A 26,972-nucleotide genomic window follows, 5' to 3' on the forward strand; every position below is an offset into this window, starting at 1 on the left:
ATCTATCTATCTATCTATCTATCTATCTATCTATCTATCTCCTCTATTATTTTCTTATCCCTATAGCCAGTTCTCTAGCAGAGTTTGTTGGATCTACAACCAAAATGTATCATCATCACTTTTCTTCTCTTTCACTGCTATCCTTACCATAAGTCACTGTCATCTCTTGTGAAAATGACTACAACCGTCTCCTAACTGGTCTCTGTGCTTTCTTTCTTGGCGGTCTACAATCTAGTTTCTCAGAAGCCTGAGTAGTCTTTAAAAACTTAACCAAATACTACTACCAGCATCTCCTCATCTTCTCTGACTGTTCAGGATTCTCTGATATGTTCACTTTCTTTCTGTATGCTACCATGCTAAACTCATTCTTTCTTGCCCTTAGGACTTTGCACTTGCTGTCTTGTTGGGGTAGGGATGGTTGGCCCTTTATTACGTGGCTCACCACTTCAAACATTCTCTCGAGAGGCCTTCCCTGATCACCCAATCTAAATTAATTATCTCTTCTCCTTTTGGCTCCTTATTCATCATCACATTTTATTGTCTTCACATACATATATTATCTGCATCTGAAATCATGTTTATCCATCCATTGGCTTGTTTACTGTCTATTTCTCTCCAATGTTAGGTAGATTGTAAGTTCCATGAATAGTGAGACAAATCCTGTACATTCTTGTACCCTCACCATCCCATACAATTGTCACAGTATTTGTTAGGCAAAAAAAGTGGTGAATAGATAAAAAGGTGCAAGAATGGGTGAAATGTAGATGATGGAAATATTGATAATAAAAGGACGGACAGGTGAAAAGATGGATGGATGGAAAATGGATAGAGGATAAGATGTGTAGACAGAAAGATTCTGGACAAAATGGCAAAAAAGTGGAAGATGAAAGGATAAATATATAGAAAGATGAACAGATGGATAAATAGAAGAATGAGTAGATGGGTGGATAGATGGAAAGACAGAAAGATGGATAGAAAATGGAAATATGGATGGTAGGATGGGTGGATGGATAGATTAATAGGAATAGATGGCTGAATGGATCCATCTATTTTGAGCTTCTGGTTCTGTTCTACAATTGTTGTGAATACTTGTGTTATTGGAGGGTGGGAGAGAGGGAGACAGAGCGAGAGAGGGGAGTGGATGAGAACAACCTAAGGCAAATGGATATGAGAAATCGCTGTCATGGTCCTTTTACTGTGTTGCTTCCCAATAGCTTTTGTCTTTGTCTTTATTTCTGGTGTGGTGAGAGGCAATGTGGTGAAGTAGAAAGAGCTATAGATTTGAAGTCAAAGGATCTGTATGAACAACTCAGCCCTTGGTGTTGTTATGACTCTGAACATACTGCTTTGCTTTTCTAAGTCTGTAGTTACTTATCTGTAAAACAGGGATGATATCAGCCTCAGTCTTGTAGTGAGGATTAAATAAGAAGTGAAGTTGTATGTGCAATTGGCCAGGCATCCAGAAGTGCATAATAAATGTCCACATCCTTCTTTCCACAAGTGCTTTATGATAGGCTTTTCTTTAAGCATTTACTATGTATCTTACATGCATGCGGTGGGTACTCAGCTTTCTGACTTTAATTGAAGGAATCCCCATTTCAAGTCAACTGTGAGATCACAGGCAGTAGCAAGAGATAGACACATAATTTTCCTATAATAAGTCTTTAAGAATTCCTTGGACAGACAACAGTATTCCCAGGAACCAGGTAATTCATTTACATAGCATTACATTTTCTGAAAACTAATTTGCATCCAACTTACTGGGAGCCTATCCATTAGGTAAGGCAAGGTTCTTCCCTTTTGTGATTCACTTGTTGTCAATGTGATAGTTGTGTGTGTGTGCGTGTGTGTGTGTGTGTGTGTGTGTGTGTGTGTTTTACAGCACCCACTCTGGATGAGGTCTTTATGGAAACAAACTGGGAGCCTTTGATGAAAGGCCCAAGGTTTCCAGCTATCTCACAGGTCAGATTCTGGGTTCTAGGAACCCCTTGCCCTGGGCTTGCCCTCAGGGAATGACTCATAATTAAGAGCAAAGCCTCTTGCTTTGTAGTTTTTTCCTCCTCCTCTAAGCAGGCAGCAGGACAAGGTGGAGGGGTTGGAAGGGGGATGGGGGGAGCAGACTGGAGTCTGGGATTTTGATTGAGAGGCCCCATTATCCAGACTCTTAAAAAAATAACCGAATCTTTTCCTTTTTTATCTTGACCAATCTCATTTCACGGTCCAGAAGAGGAAGGGAGGGAGGGAGGGAGTCCGGAGCCAGGAGAGAGAGAGAGAAGTCAGTATTCTGTATTTTCAACGCTGCATTAAGCACATCTCCACGGTAACTAGGCAGCAACAAGTGCCAGCTCAGCAGGTTCCCAGGGAGCACTGAGCAGCCTTCCCTCCCTCTCCTTCTCCCTCACTCTGCCCAGGACAGCCCAGACCACCCTGTACTGGGTGCCTAGAGTGTGTGGCTGGCAAAGATTAACCCCTGCCAGGAAGGAGACCTGGGCAAAGGCAGCAAGTCTCTAGGGTGAGAGTCAGGGAGGTTGGCCCAGGACTGGAATGTGGGGCACACCTGTCCTCAATTTAGAGCCCTGTCCAAAACTCCAGGGTCTGAGACCTCTCCAGGTAGGGTAGTGGAAATAGCTCACTTCTACCCCATCCATCTCAAGATCTTTACCAAAGGGCTTCTAAAAGTGAAACTTTCCCAAAGAAATTCCCATTGCCCTTATTTGTCTGGACCTCAACATCCTGATCATTGGATGATCATTGGCAGACAAATGACTGGCAAGCAGGATTCCAGGGCAGTCCAAAAAAGGATGGAGAATATATTTCCAGTTCTTCTCATATTTTACAGGACCCCTAGAATACCCAGAAACTGCATACTGTGCATGGTAGTTATATGAATGTTGGATGTGAAGGAGGATCGATTTTAATAATTTCATTTCTACCACTATTCACTTCAGGCCTTTTTGAAAGGGTAAACTGAGATTCATCAAAGTTAAGTCACTGGGGGATGACCACGAGATGCTTGGATTCATGTTTGGCTCAGTGTTTGAATGTACTCGGTGAATGGGTAGAAGAGACGGGGGAGACTGGATTTGAAATCAGGTCTGTCTCAGCCCTTCTCTTTTCTTCATGGTGGGTAGAATGAGAGATCTGGGAAGAAGAAGGCCATGCTCAGATGAGTAAAAAAGATACAATGGCACTGGGGAAATTTTTTCTAGATATTCCTAAGAAGCTGTCCATCTGATCTACCCTTTGGGAAGGCCACGAACAGAATACAGCCAGCCTTGTGTTCCCATTGGTTTCCCTCTCTCCAACACTTGCTCTTTACAGGACTTCCCCTCCCCCCAACCCTCCCCTTACCTGCCACCATGCCTGCGATGGCAGAAGAGGCATAGCTGCCCTGTCCACTGGTGGGGATGTGGGGTGGGTATCCGGGCAGCGTGGGTCCCACCATCTCGCGCCCTGGAAAAATACAGCAGAGTCATCAGTTGGTCTATGGGGGCTTCTTGTGCTGATTGTCACATTCCCCCTAAGGCCAGCAAGTCTTCCCACTCTCTCCAAAGCCATTCTCCAAATTCATTTCCCTCTGCTTCTGCTGAGCCCAAATTTCTGTCTCCTCTGTCAGGAGGAAGATACCATTCAGGGAACACTTGTAATTGCACTCCTGTTTCCTTCCCTGTCCCCTAGTGGCTTTATTTATATATTACTTTAGTCACCCACAAAAATGTCGTGTATTGGAGACAGAGGATATGTCTTCTCAGTCTTCATTATCCTCCACCCCAGCACAGCAGAAGGCACAGCTGACTTAAATAAATACACTAGAGGCCACTTGACCCACAGCATCCCTTTCAACTCAAGCTCTGTAGAAAATGAAGAATAAGGCCTGGCAAGGGGTGGCAGGTGTGTGGCCCTCTGGCCCATCACTTGTCTTTTTTGAGTCTGTGGCAGACATTGCTAATCAACCACTACACCCTTTTCCAAGGAGCCAAGGAGGAGAATCCTATTCCTTGGCCTGGCCTCCCAGGGAGACAGAATCTACCAGAGTTGCAAGGGACAGGAAACCTATTGACTAAAAGGAGACATGGATGAGAGACATTTAGCTTTTACACTCGATCACAAATCACACATCTGTCAATTGCATTTCAAAAAAAAAATCACTTTCAGTGAAATAAATAAGGCACACATGTGTAAATACCAAATAGTCTCTCTGGTGTGAATAATCTGCAATAATAATACAGAAGATCCTAATAAGATTACTGACATTTAGAAATGGGAAGAAAGGAGCTAAAGGTGTAGGGAAGGTGGGATGCATAGGGGAAGGGTAATAAGGGAAAAGAAAAAAATGTGAGATAATGAAAAGATGGAAATAAAGTGTTTGTAGATGGGGAGGGGGAGAGGGGGTGAAGGGAGGGCAGAGGTAAGGGGAAAAAATGAGAACCAAGACATGTCATGTAGAGGTACAAATTCCCAACAATGAATGTAACTGTACTGTATCCCTAAAATGTACCAATAAACTCAATTAAAGCTAAAAAAAAAGAATAAATTTGTTTGAATGATTGGAAAAAAAATTACTTTCAGGAAAACAGACAAAGATATATGTTTATCTCACAGCTTAGTGACACCAATGCAGTTCTGTAAAGATCACATCTTCTTGGCTCTATTTCTTCAGTATGTCAGGAAGTGAAAACTGCATTTAGGAGATAGCACCCAGCTTGGTGACCTTCTCTTCACTTACCCTCTGCTCAACAACCAGGATCCCTTGCCTGTTCCTCTTCTATCACCCCTATGTTTTGCAGGTCCAGGCTAGACTCTGCCTCACTCCCAAAGCTTTTGGTAAGGTGATGACAGCTGTCCTAGCATATTTATTAACAGTGCCCATTTCATTCTCAAATGCTCCAGTTTGAATGATGAGTCATTTGGTCATCCTACTTCTTGGTGATGTTTCCAGAGTTTCTCAATCCCAGCAATACTGACACTCTAGGCTGGTGAGATCTTCATTGTGGGACTGTTCTGTACATTGCAGGAGGGTGAGCAGCATTCCTGTCCTCTACTTAGTGGATTCCAGTAGGAGTTCTTAACCACCATGACAACCAAAAGTGTTTCCAGAAATTGCCATGTGTCCCCAGTGGGGATGAAGTAGGGGAGAAGTCACCCTGGCTGAGAGCACTATGTTAGATTATGATTGCTTGATCCAAATATTTTGGGGGGGGCTGTTTTTTCTCCCAGCACTTACATGGGCTACCTGTGAACCCTTGTCCATCAATTTGCCAGGTCCACTTCCTCTGCAACACTGCTTATCCAACTTTCTTCCCATTATGCCCCACCCTAGCTCTTTCATACACCAGCTCCTTGGAGGAGCTCCTGGTAATGATGGATGTCCCATAAAACCCTATATGTTATGAATACCAACATGACTTCCTGTTCCTTACTTCTTTCTCTGGAGATTTTCCAAAGACAATCAGTTCATTAAAAAATTATGTAATTAATAAGTAAAGTAATATGTACTAGGCACTTCTCTTGCGGGTAGAGCAGAAAGCAAGGGCAGGTACTAAATCATGATGGGGTATGGCTGGGATGGGCATTTGGAACTAAGCAAAAGGGGTCAATGAACAACTTCTGCCCTTCCTCTAGAGGGGAGTGGCTAGGGGTCCTTATTCTGTTTCTATGGCTAATTTTATGTGTGCCCTAGATCAGCCATGGATGCGACTTAAGCTTTTTTTTGTTGTTTTTCCTACAGTTAAAATGGGGAAAAATACATATAACCTTAACACATCTGATTACTATAATACTGAGGTATTATTAACATAATTGAAACCCAGGGTTTCATACCATAGACGAACTTTGATTAGTACAACTGGCACATTCTAGAAATGGTCATGTTAGTGATACTCTCAAGACAATAATTTCTCTTTGAAACAAGATGTCAGTGTGCATTATTTAAAACTGTGTGAATGTTTTGAAATGCTGAACACCACCCTCTAATTTGTTTGACTTATTTCAGTGTCCGGCTATGGTTGGTACTGGACAAAACAGGGTGGAACTCACTGGAATTCCACATGTGGGTGCTGTTCACCTGACACAAGGTGGAGAGGGGAATAAAGGAAGGGCTAGAAACACAGATTAGGAAAAGAAAATTTTAGTATACTTAGAATTAGAAGGAGAAATAGGATGAAGTCATGCCAAGGAATAACCTGAGCTTTGTGTAAATATGACTGCAAATAGGATTAGCTCTCACACTTAGCCTCCTTGTCTTTGGGAAAGCACCCAGCCAGGCCCTGGGGACCAAGAGGAGTGATGGGAGGTTTGTGAGATAGGGTACAGGAGTGGTTGGTGGCATGGTAGGAAGAGATGTGGGAGAGTGGTGGCTAACTCAGGCCTGATGACTTCTTTCCTCTTTGCTTCATACTTCCTACCTCTGGGGAGTGGGGTGGAGAAAGAGAATGAGAGTGGAAAGGGCAGGGGAGGGAGAGAGAGAGATCTACATCCAGACCAGGCTATAAATTAGGGACAAATCAATTTCTCTAAACCACATTTTCCTCTCTGTCACAGAAGAAACTAATGTAGATGAGAGCTTATAACTTGGGTTAACCTTACTTCAGGAATGATTAGAGGGGCTTTTGGGCACACTGTGTTGAGAATAATTCTGAGACAGTATCTGCTTCTACCATGATTGGGGGTGCGGCAGTGGGAGATGAGTCTTAGCTCTCAGGCCACCTATTTGCTAGTGCCTGCCCAGTGTTTTCCAGGGCTCCTTCTGCTCCTGGTAGCCTGTGGTCCTATAGTCACCTCCCTTCTGGCCACAGCTGAGATCACTTTCTATGCCCTGACCTTGAGGCTTCCTGAGCTAAGTAGTTAGTAGCAAAAGTTTCAGGGCACAAACTCCCTCCCTCTGCCCCCCAGGCCACAGTCTGATCCACATTGACCTGTTGGGCTCCACCCCTGCCTTGCTTTTGCAAATAAAAGTCATTATGCTTCTTCCCCTGTATTCAGAGATTTTAATCTGTATCTCTCTTTAGTCACCTAATTTTCTGCCACAGGATAGAAATTTCTGAATTAAATGCTGGAGAAGACCCCTAAGAGTTTTCTCATATAAACCCACCCTCCTGAAAATGCCAGTAAAACTTTCTCTTTGACAGCCTTCAGCCAAACTCTGCTACCACCAATTGCCCTAAGTCTCACCTAATTCTTCTCCAACCTCTTAAAAATGCTTTCTTGGGCTAAGGATGTAGCATCACTTGCTAACATGAATGAATATGTGAGCCTGGGAGAAAAAAAATTCTCCCAGAAAACCAAGAACCTTGTAACCTTTTCAGAAACAAAATAACAGAAGCCACTAGTTAGATACTCCATCATCATGGCTTAACATGCCCTCATATATCTCTGTTTTTATGGCTTTTCATCATATAAATATAAAATTGCTGTGTGGTTCCTTTCACTCTACACTCAAATAAACTTCCAATGTGGCCCTATTTTTAAGAAGTTGACACAGACCTCGGCCCAGTTGGCTGGCCATAAAGTGGGGTTCTCTAAGGAAACTAGCACTCTAGAGCTACTGGTATATAATCTCAATAGTGGTAGAGAACATGATCAGAAAGCCATAAACTGGAGGAATTCAGGGGGTTGAGATGACTTCAGGCTATGTCACTTGCCCCCTTTGATGTCTGCTCTCTGTGTAATCTCTTTTCAATTCCTTATCTTGTTCTGATAGCAAGGAGAATTTACAGCAACCCAGAAATCTCTTTGGCAGGACTAAACATAATTTTGCACAATAGGATGGAGGAGGGTAATCGACTCTTTGATGATAAAACCTAACTCCAAGCTTTCTGATCAGCTTAGTTGGAGTCAGCCTTGGAGAAGCTAGGACAAGGGCAGCCTTGATGTCACAGTCATGGTCAATGTGTGGGAATCTACACTAGGATGTCTGGAGGGAACTGGAAGGCATATGAGGAGCCATCTCATAATTTCCCAAACCCTGAGATTTCGTCTATCTTGGCTGATTGGGAAGAAGCTGAGACTCAGAAGGGCACCACCCTGGAATCCTCACCAAGAGAAGTGACTCGGAGAAATTCTATGATGCAGGGAAAGGACTTGCAGATAGTAGGAAGGTTTTAGCAGGTCACAAGGAGGAGGGGAGCTAAGATGGTTTGTGTAGGTTGTGGCTGTGCTGATTATGAAATGAAAACTCATCAGATTCTCCTTCCGCTCCCCTTGTCTGCAACATTTCCTAGGAATTATTTGATCTCATTTCCTTTTAAATTCACCTCTTCTCCCCTGGAGGGGGGTTGAAGTCCCCAGACTCTTGGGCTCATTCTCTTCTTCCTAACCTTGCCCCATTCTATCTTCCCTGTCCTCCCAGCCCACCTACCAGGGGTCAGCCATGTCTTAGGTATTTAGGTCCAATCTTGACCAGAATCCTCAGGTGGACATTCTATAAGAAGCTCCATCCCAACACCTGAGCTTGGCAGGGACACAGCCATCGCTGGCAAGACTGTGCTCAGCTCAGTGAACTATCATCCTGATTTCCTTCCTCATCTTGGCCACTTGCCTGGACCTTAGTCCCTCCAAGCCTGGGCACTCTTTGCTCTTCTTAAGAGCCTTGCTCTGTGTTGAATCTTCAACCCTTGAGCCAGTGCTGGTCTTCATGGATGTTCACACCTGCAGTTCAGCATCATTGATGCCTGGCTTTGGGGACCTCCTGCCTGAAGGACATCTGATGCTGTGTATTTGGCTGCCAGCTGCCTAGTGACCACCTGGTATCTCCTGCCAGATGCTTTGTGCCATGGGTTAGATGACTTTTTAGTCCTGCAGCTGGGCTGAAATGTGGGCCTGTCCACTAAATTAGCAGCTCACAGAAGTTGGCAGCATCACCCCTGATTGACTGCATGCTGACAGGGATATAGGCATCCTTACAAGAGTGATGGGGGAGAGAAGTGTGAGAGCGGAAGGGTCATGGAGCTTGCTCTGGGCTATTCCAACTATACTTCATATCCTAGCCCACATCTGGGTTCCGATACAACTATCAGCTTCCAGATGCTGTCTGTTTTCCCTTTCTTCTCAGCTGGGACTGCCAAAGCCCTCTGTACCTCACACAGTGACTCATAGTTTGCTTCCCTTCACCATGTGCTTCAGCCATACCCTCACCGTGAGCTTTCTTGGCCCCAGCCCTCAGCCCTGGCTGCCATTCCACAAGACACATAAGTATGCCCAGTGATCCAGCCTCTCTGCCCCACAGCAAACAGGAACCTCTTCTTGCTCTCTCTTTACCCTCCCCATCTCATTTCCTAGGGCTGACATACAAATTCACTCAGCGTGGGTTTTTCTCCTTTAATCACTTTGGTTAAAAAAAAAAAAAAAAAAAAAAAGAATGACCCATCTCTGCTGACTTCACTCTCTTAAAGTTTTAAACTAAATTAACATTTTCATTGCTTAAGATCCTTTATCATGGCCTCTGCCCATACACTGGGGTGTCCATTGCTATGCAAAGGACCTCCTCCATTAGACACAGACATGAACAGGGAAGAGAAATGATCCTAGGTGCCAGACACAGGATTTGTCACTGGTTATAAGAAGGTAACCATGGACTTGCATCAGAGGACCTGTGCTTCTTCTGGGCTGGCTAGAAGCCCTGATTCTCTGGTGCACTGGTTTCCAAGTCCAGTGGCTTTCTGGAGGCAGCACACAAGACATCTTTCATGGCCCAACACCCTTGAAAACCACTTTTCCTGTTGGCCTGTCTGACTCCTGGTTGTCCCAGGTCCCTGGCCCTACCTCCACTTGTCTCTGCTGTAGCATCTCAAGGTAGTTGGGTGGGGGTCAGGGGGCAGAGGGGAATTAGCTCTGCCACTAATGACCCACACTCTTGGGAGACAATGCTAACATGAAGGAGGCTCCACTGATACCAAACTGAAAGCTACCTCAGTCCTGGGACCCCTCAGGGTTCACATCAAAGTCTCATTTCTGTGGAAGCCCTTTAGATATTTGAAGGCTGTTAGAGCTCTCTGCCTGTGTCCAGGACAAACCTGGACTCTTTTAGCCATTGCTCAGGCCCTGGCTAACCAGGGGAATGTCCTGCTGTTAGGGAGACCAGCTCTGTCCGGCTGTACATGAGGTCTGACCCTTGGGTTGCAGGCCCAGCCCTTAACCTGTGGTACACCATGTTCCCGCCTAGAGACTTTGGCTAGGACTTCCTCCTTGCTGGGTTTGTCCCTTCCATGGTATAAGGAGAGGTCTGCTTCATAAGCACCTAACATGCTTATATGTTCACGTTTTGAAGCAGATGAGATTCCTGCAGGAGGTCCCTCCACCCTCAAGCTGCCCAGTCACTCTAAGGTGATCCTTGAAAGATATTGGCATCCTTCATTGGTGCTATCATTCCACTGAGTATTAAGATAGCTACACTATGTAGGACCAACTGGCACAGATCCTCATTCCTCTTTAGGAATTTGACCCCAAAATTGGCTCAAAGGCCAATGCCTTTATGCCTCCAAAGATTTTTGTTTGTTTTTTGTTTTTCACCAAGACCAAGTGGTCCCATTTCATAGCACCAGGCTCCTTGCCTCAAGGTCTCTATTTTTCTTTGGGATCTTAGTGGTGGTGCACCCCACTTCATGACACCCCCAAAGAGCTTGCCGCTTGGACGCCAGATTTTACAGACATTGGGGATGATGCCTTGGCACTGGCAGAGCTAGGCAGGTAACCGGGTGGATGGCCATGGACAGGACAAGGGGCTGATGCGGGGGCTTGGCCCAAACCAGGGGACTCTGAGTTGGCACTGTGGACCTCCCCCCCGCCCACACGGCGCTGCACGGTGGGACGTCCCTGTCGTACCTGAGAGTAGGGCCTGGCCCGTGAACTGCCCGTACACGGGGGCAGCATGGGGAAAGGCATTGAAGGGCGGGACCGAGGCGCCGACTGGGCCCCCGGAGCCGACTTGCTGCAGATCCAAAAAGGCGGAGCTAGATAAAGAGGAAGGGGTGGAGCTAGAACTGGACAGCTCGGGGGTTTCCTGCTTTATGGCGAAGGGTGAATGAGGATCTGCCGGAGGGAGGGAGACAACAAGGAGAGAGGGGTGTGAGATGACGGGGCGGGAACATGCACACACCAAGCCATGAGATGTGGGGAGGGATGTGGTGGGAGGGGGCGGGCAGGCCAGGCAGGCCGGGCAGCTGAGGTGGGGTAGGAGAGGGGCTACAGGTGATTCTCAGGTGGATGAGGGAGACGAGGCTCCACCCCTGCTGTTCCCTCCTCCAGTGCAGAGGGAGGGGCTGCAGTGTGTGTGCCCACTTCGACCCTCAGGAGGGGCGAAGAGACCCAGTGGGGGGCCTAGGACTGAAGGCCCTGCCCTGGGTCCCACCTTGAGGCCCAGCCAACAGAGCCACCTCTCCTGTCCAGGTCCAGGCCCCGGCCCAGTCCTCCTGATAGCCAGCCAGCTCTGCTGTCCCGGCCCTCCAGCCCGCCCTCCCAGCTAAGTGGAGATGGCCCACAAGCCTCCAAGGAGTCCTACCTGCCACCACAGGGTAGGTCTGGTGAGTGGAGAGGTTGCGCCCCAGGGGCGTATTGGAAGAGGTCAGGTTCGCCTTCCCATCATCCAGGGCGCTATTGAGCAAGGGCAGCGGGTAGAGTCCCTGGGAAAGAAAGAGAGGTCAGCAAGGCAGAGTCCCCTGGACCACCCAGTCCTCCCACAGACCCTGCAGCCTGACTTTGGACTTGGTCACCCTGATCTCCCCGAGAAAAGCTCCTTTCCTCCTTGTTCCCTTCCTCCTGTTCTTTTTCAGCACAACTTGGTGCATTTAGTGCATTCCCATTCAACTCAAAATCCTATTGTTCTTCTCCCAGTCCCAAGTTTCCATGTCCCAGAGTTCAAGGTTAGCTGGTGGCTTGGGAGCCCACATTCAGAATGGATCGTGTCTTTCAGAGAAACTAGCTTGACACTAGTCTCTGTCCTCATCTCCTCACAAAGTTTGGGTCCAGAGTACAGGACAGTGCCAAGGGCTAAGCAGGTAGTCCACAGGAGTATTTCGAGTCCTTTGCTCTACTATTAATTTATTACACTCCAGATAGGAAATGGAGGCACAGAGAGGCCAAGAAAGGGGTGGAGCCAGGATGGAGACTTCAGTGCCTGTGCTGTTAGCTTCTGCCTTAAACTAGATGACAGCAAAAAGCTGACGTTAGGACTTTGCCTCCGTTATTTTCATCGGGTCCCCTCAGGAGCCCTGTGAAATGGCTGAGAAAGAAATCTGTTTTGTTCATACAGAGTCTGAAGCCCCAGTGTGGGAATGTCCCAGTTTAGTGTATTGAAACCAGGACTAAAACCAGGACTTCTGAAGCTCCAGTCCACAGAATAGTTGGCTTTCTTCTCCTCCTCCTTCAAACCCAAGCAAATAGAAGCTTGTAAGTTCAGCAGTTAACTTGGAGTTAATTTTGTTTGAAAAACTCTTTATCAAGTGCTTGTGGGTTTTGTTCAGTAAGACCTCATTCTAGACTCCAATTGACTTTCCCTGCCATCAGCATAGCTATGAGCTAAGGGGCTTCTTTAAAAAGAACTTAGTCAACTAAAAGCAAGAGTATCCCCCACCCTCGCATGACTCCCTTCCACCAGAGAGGCACAGCACAAGCCATTCCCCATATACAGGTCACACACATCCCCAGCTTTGCACTGTATGAAACTGTGCAAAACTGAAATCAAGGAATGCTCTGTGGTTATATAATAGGTCTATTAAAGGCAATCACTTTCAGTGATTCCATGGAGCTGGGCTCTCCAAGGAGCCACGGCACTTTTTGGTTGCATGCTGGGCACTTTTGGAAGCTGCAGTCAATTCTGGAGGCCACCAGGGCACCATCAGCATGTAGCAGCAATTACTGACTAAATGGCACTCTGGTTCCATGCCTTCCTTCCTAGAGGCCCACTTAGAGGCAGGGTGGAGTTGCTTAGGGCTTGGCTTAATGAGATTGAACAAAATACCTAATTCTAGAGAGTGTAAGAAAAGTTTAAAATGCTTTATGGATGTGTTGATTTAATATCAAAATATTTACTCAAAAATCCAATTTCTGTTCCACATAATTCAGTTAAAGACAGTTTAAAAAGAAACATATTGTCAGACATTTTGGGGATGTCACATTGAATGGTGTAAACACCAGTGATGCCTGGATTTTTTTTCTGGAATAGAACTTGAATTGGGGACACAGTAGCACAATACTTTCAGAAATTGGGTGAGTTAAAGCTCTGGTTCAGTAATGATTGTCCAAGTAGTTTTAGTCTGCTTGACTTTCCAGAGCACTGTTTTTCCTCACCTATATTAACAGGAATGGTAAAATCCACTCCCCAAGATTTATGTAAAGATTAAATGAGATTTTTATATATAATACTGATATAAAGCGTTCAGCACAGAATGCTTTGTGACGTCAGATGCTCAGTAAGTGGTTATGATAGGTAATACTTTAGGATTATGTGAAGAGTCAGAAGCTGCCAAACTTTTTTTTTTTTTTTTTTACTGGGACCTTGTGCTTGCGAGACAGGCAGTGGCACCACTGAGCTAAATCACCAGCCCAGAAGCTGCCAAATTTTTGATCTCTGTCATCACAGTATTCACATTGTGTTATTCTTCTTGTTAGATTTGTAAAATACAGGAAGAAGAGGTATATGGACTCCTAACTATGCCTGGTGGTAAAACAGCAACCAGGAATGAAGCCACATGACCTTTCTGTTGAACACTTTTCCCCTAGTTAATTTCCCAGCAAGAAGACTGAGTCTGCCCCATGCTGAGATCAGGTGTGAGTATCTGTGCTTCTTTCTTGGCTCCTCAGCCAGAGGGCCTTCCAGTGCCCAGGTAGGAGAACACCATGTTACCGAGGCAGCACAGTCAGTCACCAAAGCCAGGAAAGGCAAGGGCTTAGGCTTAATGAATCCTTGTCATCGGCTGGGTTCTCTGTGCTCCTTCCCACTCAGTCAAGTGTATGAGTGAAAGAGAAAATAATTGTAAGGCCTCCTTTTCCTCCTCAGTAGAGAGAGGTTGGAGCAGATTAGTAGTTTTCAAATGCTTTCATTTTGTTCAGTCTTCAAACAAGATTATATGGATGTACCAATTCTAAGACAGGCAACTGTGGATCCATCTGAATGACACCAGGGCTCATAGGTCTGAGCTCTGCCAAGATCTGCTTCCCCAAGCCCTCTCTGATCCTGATCCTGATCCTGATCCTGAGGTCTCAGTACCCAGAAATGGGAACACAGAAGTAGGTAGTCACTGAGGTCTCTAGGACTTCACATCTGCTCTAACCTTGCTAACCATGGTTCACCAGATATGTACCCCAGCATGGTTCAAGAGGTCTCTGTAACCACAGAGGGTTCTTTGAGGGGCTTTTGGATGGAGCCATCATGGCTCTGGGACCTAGCAGGTACCTGGGATCTCCTCAGCAGGGTTTCTTAACTCTCCTATGGCTGCTGGTGTCAGCACATGGGCTTTGCAGGCTCACTCTCACAGAGCAGGCTTCCTGCAGGTCCATCGCTGAGCCCCACATCCCTCCTGAAGCCGGTCCTGACTCGGATGAGCACCCAGGCCTTCTCCCCAGCTTTGCTGATGGCCAGGTTTCTCTGCACCCCTTGTAGCTGTTGCAGCCAAAGCTGATAAAATCGCTGACGCAGGCTGCCTGCCCAGCTGTGGGGGCTGGCACAGGACCAGCAGCCCAGGCATTCACTGGCAATGGTTCAGCTGATTATTGGCATCATTGCCATTGTCCTACTCAGATCTTAAAGGCAAACATTCAGGATGGCCTCACTTCTAGACAAAATGACAGCATGAACCAAGAAGGCATTGGACCACGCAGCTAGTTCACCTGGTGGGATGAGGGGAGGAAGACACTGAAACCATGGACAGATAACAACAATCGAGAGCTCAGTGGTTTCCAGCACTGTAGCATCTTTGTTGGCCTCAGAGTGGGACCTCTCACCTCTTGTTCAGCTTTTCACAAATGCCAACCCATTAGAAGCCATTTCTCCTATGTACTGGAAAGAAAAAAATTCCTTGTTGCTTATGATTTGTGGTTCTGGATTTCTCAACTCATTCACTTGTTCATCCATTCCTCATACCCTGATTGAGTAGCTAGCTATTAAAAGAGGATCACAATGTTAGGTGCTGGAGATAAAGATATCTCTTCCTTAAGAAGTCTGCTGCCTTCACACTCTGTCCACTACATTATTACGAGGTGCTGTGAGAATCACTGAAAGCTTTACGAGGGATATGCAGGACCAGGAGCCAGAGAGATGAAATTATGTCAGAGGGGCAGGGATGGATTGGTGGAGAGGGTGAGTGAGCTGAGTCATAATGGTTGTGTGGTGTTTTTCCAGGCAGAGAATGGGAGGAAAGGCATTTGTTGAGAAGGGCACATGATGTTCAAAGGCAGAGAGGTGTGAACGAAGCTGGCATGCTTGGGGGCATGAGTAATGCTGGCTCATGGGGTGTGCAAGGGGAGCAGCCAGAGGTAAGGCAGTCATCATGAGAAGGATTCAGCCACCACTCCACAGTATGAGATGTGACCCTGAAGGCAGAAAGACAGCACACTAGGCTACACTGCCCTCTGAAAAGGGCCAGTTGCAAAGTGTCAGGTGAGGGAAGACACCAGGGCATAAATAAAGTCTATGTCAGGCTTGGGACTGTGTGAAGCATGACCCCTGACCCTGCTGAAGCAACTTCCAGGGGCTTTGGTGCCAAGCTCCTTAGGAAAGCTTGCCTCCATTCCCGACCTGGCTCACCCCTGCTCACCTCCCAAGCCGGCCTCTCACCTGCTCGCCTTTGGTGTGGCTGGGGGAAGTGTAGGCCTCTGGGTAGTGTTGTCGCTCAAATGGGCACTCAAGGGACTCAAGGTGGTGCTGGCTGAAGGCATCCGTGCGAAGGTGCTTCCGGGGTCCACTGCTGCTGTTCTGTGAGTCGATGCTCAGGCGGCAGCTGTCCTGGTCACCTGGTGCCCCCAGCAGGAAGAAAGCTTTCAGGGCACCTATCAATACCTCCCCCAACTAATATGAAGGAGCAGAATGGCTGAAGAGGGAGGGAAAGGGCCAGACTCCTGGCCCTGGGGCATGGCCAGCTAAGACAGAGGGCATGTAACTCTGCATGTGCGAACTGGTGGGGCCCTTACAAAGTCCTGGGCCCTAAAAGGAAGGGCTTCTTTTCCCAACAAAGCCTGAGCACAGTGCCCTCCTGTAGCCACCCCTCTAGGTCCCCACCTGTGCCCCCGTAACACTCACTGTCATCCATCTTCCTCTTGCTGTCGCTGCTGCTGCCAGGCTGAGCAATTCCCAGGAGCCCATTGATAGAGTAGGTGGAGCCCAGGGAATCTGACTGCGGTGATTCGGGGGGTGTGACAGCTGAGCTGGGTACTGCAGGGGGTGAGAGGGAGAAGGAAGGTCAGGACATGGGTGTGGCACCTCTCCTAGTCCTGGAGAGGGGTAGAAGTCACTGCTCCAGGGTGAGCAGATGGAGAGGTTCTCAGGGTCAAGGCTGACTGAAGTGTTTCTCCCTCCTCCACATTTCACTGAGTAGTTCAGGAAGCCAGGCTGGGCCATATCTCATCATAACAGCTCAGCCCACACATTGGCTTTCTGAGTACCTGGGTGTGTTTATGTGTCTCTGTGTTTTGTGGGTACAAAGATAGAGTGTGTGTGAGGAGTGTGTGAGCATCCAGGTGTCTCAGTACTCACTCAGTGTGTGTCCTGGGCTCAGAGACTTGGTGGCCACGCAGCTGTCCATGGGGAGATTGAAAGGTTGTTGCACTTTGGTCCGGATGATTCTGTGGGAAAAGCAGAAAGGCCCTTAGAGAAAGGGGGAGGAAACAGGACTGTGGCTGCCCAGACCAATCACCTTTCTGATATTTCACTTGGGTATCTCCAAGGAATCACCAACTCGGTTAATCCACTATCAAATCCATGGCCCGCTTCTCACACATGGTTCCCCCACTGTGTCCCTGTTTCATGATTAGCACCATGGATTGCTCAAGGCAGAAATGTATCTGTCTCCCTCGCCTCTCTATCAAACCCACCACAACATTCTGTAGGTTTGACCTTGTTAACCTCTCCAGAGTTGACTCCTTTTTGCACCCCACTGTCAAACCTTAGTGTTTGCCATTACCAGCTCTCTCCTTCTGGGGTCACTCACTGACCTATCCTATCCACTCTTGACCCTTTCTAATTGATGCTCTTTATTGCAGCCACAGTGGGCTTTCTTGAAATGCACTTCGGTCTCCTGCTTAAAATTGGCCGAGAGCTTTCATTGCTCATTGGTTAACAGCAAGAATATATAACATGGCCACCAACCCCTAAAGGGCTGCCTCTGTGGACATCTCCTACATCTGCAGTGTACCTCACACTCCCTTTCTGCTTACTGGCTATCTTTCAGTTTCTTGTAAAAGAACCTATTAGGATATGCTGTCTCAGAGCTCTTTTTGCCCCCTCTTTTCACCTAGTTAACTTCTACTCATTGTTTCTTGCTTAGAGGAAGCCTTTCCTAATCTCTCTAAACCAAGTCACCCTACACTAGCTCACATTCCTTCTTATTCCTCTTCTTAGTGGGACTTGGAGGAGTTTGTGTGGGTAATTGATTCATGTCTTGTGTTCCCATTAGACTGTAAACTCCCCAAGGACAGGGATTGTGTGTCTCCAGGGCCTAGCAAATAATAAAGGAGTGAAATCTGTGTGAATTAATGAAGGAAGAAGTAAATTATTGATTGAGATAGCGTGTGAATAATTGAAGGACCAACCAAATGTTGGAATGCCTGAATGAGGACCAGGCTAGGGGGTCAAGAAAGGACCAGTTCAAGACGACTCTTTTGTTGAGTGAAAAGAAGATGTGGTTTTTGAGGAAGAAAGCTGTAGCTAGCAGACCATGGTATGGGGGCAGGGAGGGGTGATGCTGTAGACCTATGTGTGCCTGCCTGACTTTTCAATTTAAGACTCTTTCAGCAGCTGCTGCACCCCAGCTGAGCCCTTCTTCTGGTCGGTTTCAAGGTTCTCCCTAAAACCTGGAGCTTTTTGTCCCTCACCTGTTGATAGAGCTGACACTGGGCACAGTGTCATTGTCACAGACACCCTCAGCCAGGAGTCGATCTCGGATCTCCCAGGCGAACATGGTGGGGTTCTGCCGCTTGTAGTCCCCAATCTTCTCCACCACCTTGGGGGTGGCCACCTTCGGCTTGGAGCCCCCAATCACTCCAGGCCGGATGCTGCCAGTCTCGTAGTACCTACTCCAATAGAGAACCCCAGAGAATTACCCAGTAAGTGGGAGGGGGGGTGTCTTTGGGCAGGAACTTAACCAGAGCCTCTCTGCCCTCTGAGGCTTCCGAGAAGAGACATGAGAGTGAGACAGCCCTGAGGCTGGCCTCAAACATTCCACGTACCCAGAACTTCCTGTTTCCCTTGCTTGAGTAGGTTTACACTGCTGCCAAGCCAGAACCCTCAGCTAAAGCCCTCCTCTGGCTTCTGTCCTTTCCATCCCATGGACAGTCCTTTGAGTTTGCATTTACAGGGTCATCATATGAGACACAAAAGATTTCCCTTGCACAAAAGGACATTTTGGATTAGGTGCAGTGAGAATTCACAATGATAGCTTCCTCCATTCATTTTTTCTTGGCTAAAGTGTGATTGAGGTTCTCTTGGCCAGCCTGGGTTTACCTCTCCCTTAGATGCTTGCTGGGGTCACTGGGCCCTTTGCCTCGTCTTGCTGGTTCACTTTTGCTCCCTGCCCTGTCCAAGTCTGAGCTATATCCTTCACCTCCACTCACTGGTTCCTCTAGGTTACATGGTTTAAGTTGAGCCTCATTATCCTGGACTCGAGTTGTAGCCACCAGATCCCTGGCCAGGTTCAGCCCCTTAAACTGAGGCCTCCACTCTTCCGCATCTCCATTCTGCCCCTCCCAACTAGCTGCTTTGACAGAACCATGGCCTGGGTTACAATACACCCCTCTGCTGGTTACAGAAGCCCTTAACTCTCTTCTATATGGCTTTTTAAAACTCCATAACTCCATTTGCTTGTCACTAGGATCTAGAGCTCATCTCCTTTCTTGGACTTCACAGCCTGTCTCAGGAATCCCCTGTTCTTGACCCCAGCAAAAGGCCACATTTTCCCCTGACTGCATCAGGCAGGGAGCCAGGCCTTTCCATGGTTCATGCATGGCCCCTTGTGTCCACACATGGGTTAAAAGAAGGGAGCATAGAGCTGAGTCAGCCCCAGGTGCTCTGGTGTAGGGTCACTTTAGGTCACTTCTAATTCTTCAGGTTGAGCTATGTGGAAGTCTAGACTATGTGGCCCCACCTGACCTTTTGGACAGCCATTCTTAACCCTGGATGCAGAGAACAGGAATCTTTGGGTTGACAGGCAACTAGCACTGTACCTAAACTTGGGGACATCCTCCTAAATTGTTCTGGGCTGGAGCCTAGATCCTGATTTCTTTTTATTGTTTAAATTAAGGTTTCCTAGGAATGGCCAGGCTGTAAGTACTGCATGAAGTCTTATAGATTGGTGATCCTCAATCCTTAGTGTTCCTAAGTGTTGCCTGGCCACTTAATAAGAATCACAGTATCCAGGCCCTGGCCCCTGAGAGACTGATTCACAGGGGTTGGCTAGGCCTGGGAATACACATTTCACCAGACAACCTCAGTACTTCTGTTGCAGGGGCTGTGGGAAATACACAAACTCTCATTCCTCCTGAAACACTCAGACTTTGGGAGCCACCTCTAACTGTCCCTTTCCCAGGAGCTTCATTTTTCTAGTTCTCAGCAGGGGAAGGACCATTGGAAAGGGTTCTCCTGCCTCAGGAGTACATGGAAGGATTGATATGGATTGAAAGTGAAAAGAGAGAAGAAACTAAAGAAGGAAGAAATGAAGGAAGAAGGAAGGATAAGAAAACAACAGAAGAGCAGTGACAAGCCAAAGCACCGCCTCAGCATTTTCAGATCTTTGGGCCAAAGCTGGATATTGGGAGCCCCGTGGTTTCTGGAAGGGTGAGTGGGCTTGTGGCCATGAGGGTGGCAGGCAGGTATATGGTAAATTTCGTGCTTACCTGCCAAGGATCTTGCTGACACAGCCATGGCTGACACGGAGCTGGCGAGAGATGTCACAGGGCCTCACTCCCTGGTGGGCCAGGTCTACGATGCGTTGGCGGACCACTTCTGGTAGGGGTCTGCCATTCACAAAGGCCCCTCCTAGCTGGTTCAGCCCTCCATGGCCTAAAATGACAATATTCCCAGGGACAGCTGTCAGGGTCAGGCAGGGAGGTTGGGTGAGAAATAACCATGAGTATGGGTGCTGTGTGTGTGTGTGTGTGTGTGTGTGTGTGTGTGTGTGTGTGTGTGTGACTGTGAACTTTTGGTCAGGTGCTTCTCCTTCCTTGGGAATGTGGCATGGATGGTATGGAGGACTTATATTTCCCTCAACCATGTGATGGCTGCAGAGCGAACATCATAAACAGGGGGTACTGGGTCTGCCCTATCTCCTTCATACCCTCAACCCTTTATTCCAAATATCAATCCCCCATCTTTTTCCTTCTTCTGAAAAAGCATGTGAGAAAGGAATGATTCAGGGTCTTTCTACACTGATACTGAGCCAGGTGACCTTGGGGTAGAAATCCCTTCTTTGTCTTGGGTTTTCTTTGCTTTTCTGAAAATGAAGACTCAGAAAGAAATCAGGGTTTCCCCATTTCTCTTTCTCCTCTTAAACCATGGAACCAGATCTTAAAACATCATCACAAACACAGAAGAATAGAAACAGCTCTTATGGCTGAATTGAAAGAGTCGACCAGGACTGTTTTGGGGTGTCACACCCTAGTGATCCTCAAGGATGCTTCATTATCTAACAATCAGAGCACTGAAAACAATGAGCAGAGACCTCACCAGGATGCATCCCAGTGGGTTGCAGGACTGCCACCTTATGTTGTAGGCAAGTTTGTACGGTATACAGACAAGCCATGACATAAGCCAAGTCACAGCTGTGTTTATGACTTGACCTCTGCCCTCTGGCCCTAGTTCATCTTCCATTCATCTGGTAAAACCATTACCTATTGAGTGCCTACTTTGTGATAGGCAATGGAGCAGATTTGACAGATGCTGAGGCGAGACCTCCTCTGGTCTCACAGGGTTGAGGATAGTAGGAGCCTCAACCAGAAAACAGTCAATGCACATCTCTGAAGACCTATTCTGGAGCACGTAGAGGGTTATGGGAATCTGGGCAGGGGATCTGCACCTGGTCAGGGATATACAGAAGGGTTACTTGAAGTGTCTAAATTGAGACTGATGGTGAAGAGGTGCTAGCCAAGTGAGAGACAGAAGACAGAAAACTTGTCCAGGCAATGGGAATAGCATGTGTGCAGACTTCAAGGTAATAGAGAAGGTATCTGTTATGTTAACTAACATATTCATCTCTATGAAATCACTAGGGTTATGTCAGGCTAGTTTCAGGAGCAAGGTCTTTATTTTCCAGTGAAGAGACTGGATGTGGAGACTTTGCTGACTTGATTTATATGATTTAAATGACTCATTATATGTGGAGGAGCTGGGATCCAATCACAGTTAAAGACTTAGCTTAGTTCAGCTTCCTAGGTAAAGCCCTTGTTTTGTGACCCAGGTGATCTTAGAAGCATGGGGTTGGCCCTGCATACTTGTGCTGAAGGTGCTGTGGATTAGGTATGAAAGATAACTTTTCACACCAGGACTATAATTTGGGGGAAATCTACCCAGGAGGTGATCAGAACCTTGGGTGGGTGGGAGGTGGAAGTCAGAGGGAGCAGCAAGGGGGAAGGAAGAGCCACACAGGTTTTCTGTGTGAGCCAGTTAAGACTATTTATGGCCGAAGGTGGGAAGTGCTTTTGCTGGGCACACAGTACCCATTATCACCCACTGACTTAGCACATTCAGATCTGCCTCAAAATGTCTCCTCAGGGGCCCAAACTATCTTCTGCAGAACAGTCAATTTACCTTAAAAACAAAAAAAAAGGGCTATAAGCCTCTGCCCTGGGCAATAAGGCAGGAAGAAAAACCCCTTGGTCAAACACCCAGCATGAGGGACACAATGATCCATTGTTCTGGTGGAGGCCACTGGGTGAGCTTGGGAGCAGCTTCACCTCCTAGGCAACTCATCCCTCTGAATGCTTTTCCCCCAGCATCGGGTGATGTCTGAGGGGGCTTCCAGAGTATCCCAGATGGTGGACTGGTGCTGGGTGTTTAACCAAGGGGTTTTGATCTAGTCCTATCATTTGAGAAAATGGTTTTGTTTATGTTTTCAACCATAGGATTTGTAACTATTTAATGGAGCTTAATGAACTTCTGGTTACACTTGCTGTTGACCTATAACACCTGCTGTAAGAAGACATAGGTATAGTTAGCTGAAAATTTTTTATATGAATGTAAAGTTTTTCTGATTTTTAATATTCATGTAGTTACATGCTATGACCTGACCTTGGCTGTAGGACTACAGTGGTTGCTCTCAAAACTGAGCATGTATTAAAATTACTTGGGAGATTTGTTTGAAACCACTGAACTCAATGCCCTGAGTTTCTGAATCAGTAGTTCTTGGATGGAACTGAGAATTTTATTTCTCAGATGTTCCAGATAAAATGTAAGAGAATAACTCCTCATATTCCCTTCCTCCCTCAACTGTCTTGTAAGAATATTATTTCTATAGTTTTGTTTTCATTGCTTTTCAGCTCAACACATATATTAACCAAGCACCTATGATGACTCAAGTACAAAGGGCTGGGAACAAGAAGGCTGGCCTTCAAGGCACTTAAACCCTTTTAAGGATGCAATTAGATAAACTGGGAATTACCACACAAAGTTCCTTGAAGGAAGTCAGTCTAGGTGCTGGTAGGTCCATAGGTGGTCAGAGGGAAAATGCAGGGAGAAATGACCAGGAAGAAACCAAATGTTTCCATAGGAAGCCAAGGGAAAACTCCATGTTTTGAAAAATGTTTCCAAAGGAAGCAGAGGGAAAACTCCATGCTTAAGTTATTTGATTCTTTGAAGAAGCCGAAAGACCTTTACTGTGGTTGTAGGTCAGGCAGGAAGGGGAATTTGGAAAGGGCCATTGGTTGCCCATGGTTTGAGTCTTTGAAGTGAGTCCCTGTAATGGAAGGACTTTTGTCTTCCCCATGTCCGGTGTGGGGGAGTGCACTCTCCTCAGTGAGTCACCACCAAATGCTCAGTGGTGGGTGCGGGCTTCCTTCCTGCCCTGGGGAGGGCCTGGCAACCACTGTGATGAGCCCCTTTCTGTGCTGCTCTGCAGACTGGCAGGCCTTGAGGCCGGAAACCAGCAGTGAGTAGGAATCCCCTGGCTGGGTGAGAGGCAGGTTGGGGGGAAGGTGTGAACCAGGAAGATGTTTGATGCTTCATAAGCAAAGGCTCTCTGCGGGTCTGGAGCATTGTGGTTGGGGAGGGGTGGGTGTGTAGGAGGACAAGACCACTTGGCTGGATAAAAGCAGGTTCCTGAGTGCAGAGTACTCAGTCTGGGAAATGTGAGATTTCAGGTCAGAGATGAGTTGTCCTAGAGTAAAGGTGGTGAAATCCTGTAATCTTAGCACTCTAGGATGCTAAGGAAGGGGGATTGTAAGTCTGAGCCCAGTCTGTGCAACTTAGTGATTTAGCAAGACCTTGTCTCAAAATAAAATAAAAATTAAAATGGGGCTGAAGCTGATGATGTAGCTCAGTGCAAAGAATCTGGGCTCAATCCCTAGTTCCCTCTCCTCCTGAAGAAAGAGATTTGAAGCTCTGCAAAACTCTAGGTAAACCTTGGTGTGCAGACATGTAATCTTTGGAAAAATGACATTTGGGTAGGGTCAAGGTCTTCCTTTGGTAAGTTTTTCATCCTTAGAAGGCTCTGAGGACTGGGCATGGTAAAGAAAAAGGAGGCCCATAAGCTAAAACTCTCATTACATGCACTATCATCAAACTTTTAAGATAGGAGGTTACTTTTCTCATGTCCCCACCATCCTTTTGCACAAGTTCCTGTGTAGCACTGATTGCACTTGAACAGCGGCATTATGAGTTTAGATTCTTTTATGAATTCCTCAAGGGCAGGGGCTCTGTCTTTGTCCACCAGGGGTTTGCTCAGTGCTTCAGGGTCTACATGCCATGAAAGAATGCTTTACATGTGGTAGTTGTTACAGCGATTCCTAGGACTCCCCACTGTGGTATCCCCAAATCTCACACTCTAGTACTTTCCTCCTTCTTCATCTGCTTCAACCCTTGCAGCTCTGCTCAGCTCCAATGTGGCAATGGTTCAATGTGTTGGTCTGCAACATTTTTCATTTAACTATCTGGAGATTTTTGTTTTAGTTTCAAAGAGGGTCTGGTGGGTGTGAGCTTGAGCCCTGGCAGAGGTGTAGTGAGAGGTGCAGGGGCTGCTTGTAGGGTGGGGAAGCTTCAAATCTAGCTATGCCTATTGCTTTGCCAATGCTCATCAGTCTTGGATGCCCTTACCTGGATGTTGTTGTTACCATCCCTAGCATGCTGTCTTGCAGGTCTGTTTCTCCTCTTTAACCTCCCAGATGCTACCCTTGACTTGGAGCCTTCCTGAATTAAAGGCCAGGGCCCCTATTTCCAACTGCACCTGAAGAAAATGTGTCGTCACCATGGAATCCTGGAGTTCTAACTTCACATACCAGATCACTCCACCACTCCAGTGAGCTACCTGGATCATGAGACACTTGAACTAGGACAAAAGGGGCTGGCATGCTGGGAAGCAGCATCGTGCACCTGCTTTGTCCCCAACATGCTGCCTCCCCCCTAGTGCCTCTGCCTCCCATTTGTCCTCCTAAGGTGGATCAGAGAAGAGAGACAGTAGCTAGGTGAAACTGCTGTTTATGTTTCTTATTTACTTCTCATTGGTTTCGCATCCTCCTACCCATTCTGGAAACCTGCTTCATAAATTGTCTTTTATGTTATTTACTTCTCATTTTCTACAACGTTCTATGAGTAAACTAGTCTATGCTGCTTCCCCAGCCTTACCTGGAAGAAGTTCTTTCCTTGACTACAAAACCCTTTCTTCTTATTGTTTTCAATCAAATGTCTTAAGAAGTAGTCACACTTGCTGTTCCCATTGCATCTATTTCTTCTTTTCCTATTCAAAATCAGCTTACTCTTATGTCTCATGCTTAGCATGTGCTTGAACACTTGGTGATGGGTGGGTGGTAAGAGTGGAGGGTGCTGTGTTCTCCCTCTAGAAGAGGTTTCCATGGAAATGCCAACTCCTGTTCCTTATACATTTAATGGAGTTCATTTCTGTCATTTGTTACATTATATCTGTTTTGTTCCCAGGTTTCTCTAAAATGCCAGTGTTGCTCTCACTGCGTGAGGCTGTCCCCAGTGAGCCTACTCTTAATGTTCTACTTACTGAACATTTGATGGCATTGTGGGCACTCCAAGTGTTTTTAATTTAGTCTTCCCTCCACTTTTATATTCGTCAACCTACTAGAAATCTCCTATAAACATGGGTGAGAATATGCTGCAGTGGTATGATTCTTTTAATTCTTTTGTGAAGATACCCAGCAGAGGAATAGCTGGGTCAAACGGGACTTCTAATCCTAGTTGTTCGAGGTATAGCCATATTGATTTCCACAGTGGTGGCACCAGTCTGCACGCTCACCACCAATGAAGAAGTTTGTAATAGCTAAAACTTGGAAACAGCCCAATTGCCCATCAACTGGGGACTGGATAAAGATTTTTTAAAATAAAATAGAGTACTACTCAGCCATAGAAGAATGAGAAACTAGAGATATTTATAGCTAAATGGATGTACATTGAGGTCATACTCTTCAGTGAAATTAATAAGACACACATGTAAGTACTGAATAGTTTCTCTGATGTGAAACACTAAAAATGTAAATAAGAATCAAAATGTATAGTTGATATTATGTAATAGGAAGAAAGGTCTAAAAGAGTAGGGGAAGTGGGAGGGGTAGGGGAAAGGTAAGAAGACAAAAGAAAAAATATGAGAGTAGGAAAAACATGAAAACAATATCTTTGTATACAGGGATGGGTGGAGGGGGTGAAGGGAAGGCTGGGGCATGGAAAAAAAATAAGAACCAAGATCTGTCATGTAAAGGTGCAAGATCCCAGTGATGAACGTAACTGTATTGAATACCTAGAATGTACCAATAACCTAAAACAAGAAAGAAAGAAATCTCCTCTTAGGTGATAAAGAGGCTCTTCCTCCAGTGTTTTCTTGGTCAGTGGCAACACTAGTGCCCTGAAAGCACAAAGTCTGCCCTCTGCAGGCTTCTTTCCACCACACTCACTGTCATTGGCCTTTTGCCTGTCTTTGGAACTATCAGTGGGTCCCCCACCTCGAGGCCTTTGCACATGCTCTTCCCTCCACCATAAAGGCCTCTTATCTCCTCTGCTTATTCTAAGGAGTTCAGCGCTGAGTTGTTTCAGCAGGTGCCTTTGCTTTATCCTACAAAGTGAGTTAAGGGCTCTGTTTGGCTGCTTCATAATATCTTTTACCTTTCTTGCATAGCATTCATCAAATATGCCTGTTATTGGAGAAATTTGGTTGAAAAGGAGAGAAATAAAGTTAAATTTTCAAGGGAAAGGGGGGTGGGGAGGCATCACAGATGAATTTAATAGCTTTTGTAGGTACAAAGTTTTAAAATAAATGTACGTATGGATAATGACTGTCTTCTCCCACTATACTGAAGGATCCATGAAGACAGGGATGCTTCTACTTTATTTAATATTAAGCTGTATGAGGTGCTCAGTAAATACATGCCATATGAACTAACCAATAGCCTTATGTTATTACTCCCATGTGGAATACTCATCAGACCATTATTTTTTTGCCTCCTGAATATTTACACCAGTGCCTACATCCTGTCTCTCCTCAGCATTCCATGAATTCATTCATCCACTCACATATATGTTACATATCTACCATGTACCAAACACTTGGGTAGAATTGATTACATGGAATTTGTTCTTACCTTCTTGGAGTTTCTAGTCCACTGGTAGG

General features: G+C 46.3%; 1 protein-coding gene across 7 annotated transcripts in view; it reads right to left on the reverse strand.

Annotated features, from left to right (window-relative positions):
- Pax8 (paired box 8) overlaps positions 1–26,972 on the reverse strand; it is a 56,015-nt gene that overhangs the window by 5,517 nt on the left and 23,526 nt on the right. For 2 of the 7 annotated variants that reach the window (XM_010639474.2, XM_010639472.2), the window contains 8 exons: positions 20,035–20,200; positions 18,019–18,219; positions 16,682–16,770; positions 16,229–16,360; positions 15,767–15,942; positions 11,495–11,615; positions 10,819–11,025; positions 3,352–3,453 (listed from right to left, as the gene is read on the reverse strand). In XM_010639474.2, the coding sequence (XP_010637776.2) occupies positions 3,352–3,453; positions 10,819–11,025; positions 11,495–11,615; positions 15,767–15,942; positions 16,229–16,360; positions 16,682–16,770; positions 18,019–18,219; positions 20,035–20,200 (1,194 nt within the window). The remainder of the gene's footprint in view (positions 1–3,351; positions 3,454–10,818; positions 11,026–11,494; positions 11,616–15,766; positions 15,943–16,228; positions 16,361–16,681; positions 16,771–18,018; positions 18,220–20,034; positions 20,201–26,972) is intronic. The other 5 variants (XM_033761752.1, XM_033761750.1, XM_033761751.1 and 2 more) reach the window with 5 other exon arrangements.

Source organism: Fukomys damarensis, unplaced genomic scaffold, assembly GCF_012274545.1.
Source record: "Fukomys damarensis isolate Sample0158 unplaced genomic scaffold, DMR_v1.0_HiC HiC_scaffold_9, whole genome shotgun sequence".
Taxonomy (NCBI): domain Eukaryota; kingdom Metazoa; phylum Chordata; class Mammalia; order Rodentia; family Bathyergidae; genus Fukomys; species Fukomys damarensis.